Below are 7,824 nucleotides of genomic sequence, written 5' to 3' on the forward strand. Positions count from 1 at the left end.
GAAAGGATGGACTATCCAGAGACTACCCCATCTGGGAATCCATCCCATCATCAGCCACCGAACCCAGATACCAATGCACATGCCAGCAAGATTCTGCTGAAGGGACCCTGATATAGCGGCCTCTTGTGAGGTTATGCCAGTGCCTGGCAAACACAGAAGTGGATGCTCACAGTAAGCTATTGGATGGAACACAGGGCCCCCAATGGAGGATCTAAAGAGTCACCCAAGGAGCTGAAGGGGGACGCAACCCTGTAGGTGGAACAACAATATGAACTAACCAGTACCCCCCAAGCTTGTGTCTCTAGCTGCATATGTAGCAGAAGATGACCTATTTGGCCATCAATGGGAAGAGAGGCCCCTTGGTCTTGCAAACTTTATATAACCCAGCACAGGGGAAGGCCAGGGCCAAGAAGTGGGAGTGGGTGGGTAGGGGAACAGTGGTGGGGGACGAGTATGGGGAACTTTTGGGATAGTATTTGAAATGTAAATAAAGAAAATTTTAAAAAAAGAATTGATTTGGAATTTTAATGGGGATTGCATTGGCTCTATAGATTGCTTTCGGCAAGTAAATAATATTTACTATATTAATCCTGCCAATCCATGAGCATGAGAGATCTTTCCATCTTCTGAGATTTCTTTCTTCAGAGACTTTAAGTTCTTCTCATACAGATATTTCACTTGCTTGGTAAACGTCACACCAAGGTATGTAATATTATTTGTGACTATTGTGAAGGGTGAAATTTGCCTAATTTCTATCTCAGCCTTTTATCCTTTGAGTAGAGGAAGGCTACTGATTTGTTTGAGTTAATTTTTTATCCAGCCAAATTGCTGAAGTTGTTTATCAGCTTTAGGAGTTCTCCGGTGAAATTTTTGGGGTCACTTAACTATATGATCACATCATCTGCAAATAGTCATATTTTGACTTCTTCCTTTCCAATTTGTAATACTTTGACCTCCTTTTGTTGTCTTCTTGCTCTAACTAGAACTTTGAGTACTATATTGAATAGATAAGGAGAGAGTAGGCAGCCTTGTCTAGTCCCTGATTTTAGTGAGATTGTTTCAAGTTTCTCTTCATTTAGTTTGATATTGGCTACAGGTTTGTGCATTATTGCTTTTACTGTGTTCAGGTATGAGCCTTGAATTCCTGATCTTTCCAAGACTTTTAACATGAAGGGATGCTGAATTTTGTGAAATGCTTTTTTCAGTGTCTAATGAAATGATCATGTGGTTGTTTCCTTTGAGTTTGTTTATGTAGTGAATTACATTGTTTGATTTTTGTATATTGAACCACCCCTGAATCCCTAGGATGAAGCCTACTTGATGGTGGTTAATGGTCATTTTCACGTGGTTTTGGATTTGGTTGGCAAGTATTTTATTGAGTATTTATTGAACATTTTTGCATCAATGTTCATAAGGGAGATTGTTCTGAAGTTCTCTTTCTTTGTTTGGTCTTTGTGTGGTTTAAGTATAAGCGTAATTGTGGCTTCAAGGAGGGAATTGGGTAGTGGTCCCTCTGTTTCTATTTTGTGGAATAGTTTGAAGAGTATTGGTATTTTGTCTTTAAAAGTCTGATAGCATTCTCCACTAAACCCATCGGGTCCTGGAAAAGCCCAGGATCTTAATGAAAATGGAACAGTGAAATGAATTAGAGTTCTTTGTTTTCCAAATTTCTATTAATATTCCATAAGCCTTATTGTTCTCACTTACAAAATACATACTACCATGTATATTAAGGATTTATGATAATCTTTTCAGACACTATCTTTGTGAGAATCCTTTGTTAATAAAGAGTGCTGTTGCTTGTGGAAGGCTATGTGAAGTCCATGATGAATAGCTGAAGATCCTGGCTGGGTTTTTGTACTCTGACCAGATTCTCTTCTACTCTTGAGATTCTTAGATCACAGTAATTAGAATGTTCATATATTTTTCCTATGTGGCCCATTGCAATCAATACTTCAGAATGGGGAGACAGAATTTATGAATTTATATTTATCTTTCCTACCAAAGTCTAATCTGGATTAATGAGAGCAACATTATATTTAAATAAGTTGTGCCAAAACACACAGACCTACAATTCCCCAGTGGACAGTCACAGATCTTACCATAGTGAATTATGCATAATAGTTGTATGTTTCTTTTGGCTAGATTGTCTTTTGCTTTCTTAATGTTCCTAATGAGATAAATGTTATAATGATATTTTGGTACCCAGAGGTAAACATCTTGTTTTGTGAAGGAACAGAATGCACAAAACCCTGGAGGTACACTCTGAAATGTTGCAAGGTATTTTCTGTCTTATTGAAAAAGTGAAGCATGTACTCATTATATCTCAGACAAATTGAGAATTAGTATACAAAGGAAGGACAAGATTCCTGTCTTTTGAAGTTTCTTTTTGGAAAAAAAAGGTTATTCTTTAAGAAATATGCATAACCAATAGAAAAGTTACCATTAGGGCTCATTAATGCAAAAATTTAATATAAATTATCTTTTTTATTTTCAAAGATAAGAATTTTAAGGCACATTTTAAAGATGTCTTGTGATAGGATTTTCCCTGTCAAATTACATTAAAATATTAGTGCAGCAGGAGCCTGTGATTGGTCAAGGAAAAAGGAGGCAGAACTAAGAGGTAGAGACACTGAGACTAACTCAGAGGAGGGAGGGGGAAGCAAAGATGGAGGCAGAGAGACAGGAAGAAGATCTTGAACCAGCATGGCTTTAAGTAGCCACAGGTAACTATACTATCATAAAGAATAGAATAATTGGGATAATTTGTCTAATCTAGGTGGGCAGCTTCTGACATTATCAAATGGTTCTGATATTATTGTGAATTGAGAATGTATTGATATATAAATCTGATTGGTTCATTATAAGCTTCGAGAGTTTTGTTTCTACTGGGTTGTTGTGTGTTGTGGCTGCTGACCGCAGGATAGATGGTCATTGTGTGGGGCTGGCGTGGCAGCAAAGGGAACTTGCACATTCCAGCACTGCTGAAAAGTTGACAGAGAGTAGCTTGATGGGCATGGGAACTTGGCCGTTCTTTTTTAATATTTCCCACAACAATTTCTTATATAATAATGCCTATTACATTTTAAGAGTGAAATATTGACATGTAATTTATGTTCTATATGACTATGAGTTAAAACCCATTTTCCTTCTTTTTAATAAGTTTTTTTCTCTGTATCTCTTTCCAGTCACAACCAAGTTCTCCAGGACATCATGACAGCTCTCAAGTTCAGGCAACAAAAGAAGAGAGTAGGAGATCCTCTGTGTGTGGTCCTCAAGATGTAAGAATAACCTAAAGTGGTTTGAAAAGAAGGACACAACATTTGGCAATGATAGCTCATGCCATCATGGAATGTTCTCAGGGGAGGGTGATATCTACTTTCTAAGCATGATAACTTTCCATGTGATGACACAGATGTTGCCTAGACAACAGCAGGTAAATGTTCTTTTAGGTTTTATAGCCAGATTCCACTATGCAGCTGAAGGCTTAGCACTGCATTCATTCCTACAACCAGGAGATAGATAATCAAAAGGTTAAAGTCAAACAGGTAAAAGAGCAAAAAAAAAAAAAAAAATTCTGTGGTATTTACCACCTAAAAAAAGCAAATGTGCCATCGCTGAACAAAATGTTAGACAAAGAGAGATCCTCAACCTTCACACAATAAAAAGATAGAAGCCTGAATTGTAGGTTCCCTCTTAATAAATGCAATAGAAAAAAATGAAATATCAATCCTTGAATTCTGTCAGAATGAAGGTTTTTATATCTGTCATGGAAGATTTAAAAAAACATTTTTTGTTAACCGGATTCAGGTCCAGGATCTAGTCCAAGTAGAAATTAGTAGAAATGAAACAATCCATGGCTGAAGGAAATAAGCCAACATCTAAAGGAAATTTAAAAAAAAAAAAGAAGAAGAGAAAAGAAGTAAATGTTTTTGTTCTGCTAGCTCCCAACATGCACTTGGAAAAACATAATTTCTCAATATGCTTGCAACTGAATCTTTGTGTATAGAACCATATATCGAGACCATATAATGTAGGATATAAAGTTAACCAGGAGTAGAAGTGAATATGTGCAGTTGACTTCCACAGAGTCTAGGAGGAAGGAAAACCTTTGCAGTGGCCTGAAGTATGGATAGATATTTGCTGATGGGAAAATTTTTTTTGCAAACAAAAAATATACTAGAGCAAGATTGATACAGAATAGATAATAAAATGTGGTAATATACTCACCCATAGGTTAATAAGGAACCACAAAGTAAGGACTTAGATTCCCTCATTAAAGAATATAGTTTGGATTATGCAATGTTTTCAAATGTTTGTCAACTGAGAGATAAGACAAGTGTTAGTATATTGGAGGGCATTTACACTTTTATATTAATAGAAAAGTTCTCTTTTGTTCATTATGTTCTACGCATCATTTTAATTTACCATTTTTAAAAATATGGACCTGTCAAAAATTCTGTGTGTGTGTTTGTGTGTGTGTGTGTGTGTGTGTGTGTGTGTGTGTGTTTGTGTGTTACTATTTTCCCCCTCTCCTTCTACCATTGTTCTCCTTTATAAGTTCCTTTCTTTTGACAATTCCTATAAGCATATCATTCCCTGGTACCATCTTTACTGGCATCAGTGAGACCATTGTCTCTCATATTTCTCCAGTAGACATTGAGGTTTGGTGACTTAGCCTTCCAGCTGCTGTGATTCCTAATGTAGAGAATTCTCAGTCAGAGCTATAGACCCAGAAATAATGCAAGCTAGATAAATTACCCAGGTATGAGATGGGAGAATTAGTGGCCTAGTATGAATATCAGTTTTCAAGTTTAAAACCAGAATGATCAAAAAGGAAGATTTAAAAGATACATCAATGCCACAATTCTCACACATACAAAGGACAAGAGCACTCAAATAGAGGAAACATCAGGGAAAAGTGATCTAGCATCTGTGGTTGGAGTTCTTAGATGAATGCCTATACTGAGCTAGTCTAATCTCAGAATAAGACTGGTTTTGCCTCTGAGCAGGCTGGCTCCGAGAAAGGCCACAGCTGCCTTCATAGTCCTGACTGCCATCTGTCTCAGGACCAAGACATCACTTTAGAGAAATCCATTTAAGCTTTATTTTTATGCTATATATTTGGGTGTTTTGCCTGCATATGTCTGTGTGCAGTTCCTGCAGAGGCCGGAAGGGGCATCAGATCCCTTGGCGCTGGGGTTACATGAGAGATAATCAGCTACCAGGTGGTTTCTGGGAATGGAACCTGTGTCCTCTGTAACAGCATCCAGTGGTCTTAAATGCTGTCCTATGTCTCTAACTGCTTTTTTTATTTAAAATTTATTTTTATATATTTTATATAAAATATATCATATCATTTTCCTCCTTCTTTGTCTTTTCCCCATCCCTTCCCAAATTCATCCCTTCCTATTTCTTCCTTTTAAGTATGCAATAATATATGAATAAAACCTGCTGAGTATCCCCCCTTAAAAATCAGAATTCTAATCTATGACTTCAGAATGATTTCACCCCAGAAAATATGGCTGCACAAGACTTTCCAAAAAACACTAGTTCAGCATTCCATGAGTGAATTCTGTACAATTGGTATGTTTATTCCAAATACTCCAGGTAATTTCATGGTACAGATGAATTTCACTAAAAGTGGTTTTCAAATATAAATAATCACAAAATTGTCTGGGGACTTTATTCATATTTTGAACAACTATTTAGAGTGTCCCAAATGAACAGAGCTGAGAGGATTTTTATAAACTTTTTGACATGGGCTTGATGACTGTTATCTCAACCCAGACAATACTATAGACATGTGCCCTGTAGAATACAATTTAAGAGCATTGCTTTAGAAAATATGTAGTCCCTATAGTATATCATCCAGTAAAAAGTTATGTTTCTTCTATTGCTCTAGCTATATATTAAAACAGTAATTTCTACATAAGCTCATACAGTAGTGGTAACAAATTTTATATGAATTTGTCATTTGTTATATTTTAATTTAAAATATGCATTCATATACACATGACTGTGCATATATGTACATAGCTGTAGGACTGTAATTAAGGACTGTGAGGCTCCAATATGCTTATATTAATCTTAGTAATTACTAATCTTAAAAGAGAATGTGAGTGTAAGGTCCTCAGACAAGCACAGAGCCTGGGTAACAGTTATCGTAAGCACCAAGGATTCCAGGTCAAATCACATTTGAGAATGGAGCATTTCTGACTTCTTCCAATTGATTAAATGAGTGTACATGCACTTTGAGATCTGTGGGAACTACTCTTGAATGTAGTTGTCTCAACTCAGAATATCCTGAGTTGTGTTATGAAATCATTATGAAAGTGTGGCGGCCTCAGTTTAGCAAAATGGGATGTTGACAGGAGAAATGATCTTCTGGCTTATCCTTGGAATTCTAGAAACAAGTTTGGGGAAGAGATGCAATTTCTCAGTGTATGATGGTATGTGCTTGATTCCTGCTGGTCACAGATTACACTGAATAGCACAGGGGAGAATGTGGAAAGGAAACCTACATCTGAGTCTTAACAGTGCTGGTCTTCAGATCACCTTTTGTAAATGGCTTGGCTTCATGAACTTCTTATCAATACTGGCTATGGCAAAGGTTTTTTCAACTTTAATATGACTAAGGATCCCCGGTCCAGCCATTAACATGCCCAGGATCCAGGTATACACATTGGCACATCTGTGAGAAGAATCTTAGAACACATTTATTTGATTAGACCCTACTAGAATATCTGTTGTCAGTATTTTGTGCTAAACGCTTTGAGAAATCCTGAAGCAGATTTCAGGCATATTTGTTCGTTTTTTAAAAGGTTTCAGTTAGATGATACTATAGTATTGAATAAAACTGAGACAGCAAAGCCTGTTATTTCTCCATCTCACTTTCCAACGGTTATTGGTATGTAACATACTAAGAATTAAGGACATTTTGCAGTTTGCTTTTATTTTTAGGAATTAAGAATTGAGACCTAATATCAGTAGGTTTTGTGGTATTTTTACTCCTAGCAGTAGCAGAATTTTTAAGGTGCTAAGGAAATGGAAAGCCACACAAATCATTGCTTTTACTTACTTCTAGCACATTTGCTTATTTGCTATGTTGTCTGCTAGCATATTTACTCAATTCTCATCCATCTTTATTACTGGCAAACTTGCTCAGAAGTCTGCCATGTCTACTACTGGCATATTTGCCAAATGTCTGCCATGTCTACTACTGACACACCTGCACAGTTGGCTGCCACTGTCCTTGCTTGGGAGCTCCTGACAAAATGGAACATTTTAATCAGCCAAGCATTGTATATGGAAATTAGAGAGGGGAAATATATAGAAAGAAAATCCTAGAGCTACAAATAGTAAATAATGTCAGCCCTTTTTTGTACTATCAGATTTGAAGAGATTTAAGAGATCCCAGCTTAACGTTAAAAGCAGAGTTGAGTATGTCTTATGATAAGCCTGGTGAGTTGGTAGTGATGCCTACTTAATAATCCTCATATCCTCATGCAAGTTGTGCTTTGATTTAAGTAGTCTGAGGGACCTGATCCCATCATCATTCTAAGCAGTACTCACTCATAGCAAAGGTTGAAATCTTAACTTTATTGCTGAAGCATTTTCCAGAGGAGTAAACTTGTTTCATCCATGCATCTAGATAGTAGAAGAATAGAAGATGACCTCAAAAGGTATCCAGAAGAATTACATTTTTTCCTCTTCTTTTTTTCATTTTTATTATTATTATTATTATTATTATTATTATTATTATTATTATTATTATTTTCTTTATTTACATTTCAAATGCTATCCCAAAAGTTCCCTATATCA

At 36.3% G+C, this 7,824-nt stretch overlaps 1 protein-coding gene across 3 annotated transcripts in view; it reads left to right on the forward strand.

Moving 5' to 3' along the window:
* Positions 1 to 7,824, forward strand: part of Luzp2 (leucine zipper protein 2) — a 393,679-nt gene that overhangs the window by 371,773 nt on the left and 14,082 nt on the right. For all 3 annotated transcript variants that reach the window (XM_021202224.1, XM_029545241.1, XM_029545236.1), the window contains one exon: positions 3,189 to 3,281. In XM_021202224.1, the coding sequence (XP_021057883.1) occupies positions 3,189 to 3,281 (93 nt within the window). The remainder of the gene's footprint in view (positions 1 to 3,188; positions 3,282 to 7,824) is intronic.

This window comes from Mus pahari, chromosome 1 (assembly GCF_900095145.1).
Source record: "Mus pahari chromosome 1, PAHARI_EIJ_v1.1, whole genome shotgun sequence".
NCBI classification, from domain to species: domain Eukaryota; kingdom Metazoa; phylum Chordata; class Mammalia; order Rodentia; family Muridae; genus Mus; species Mus pahari.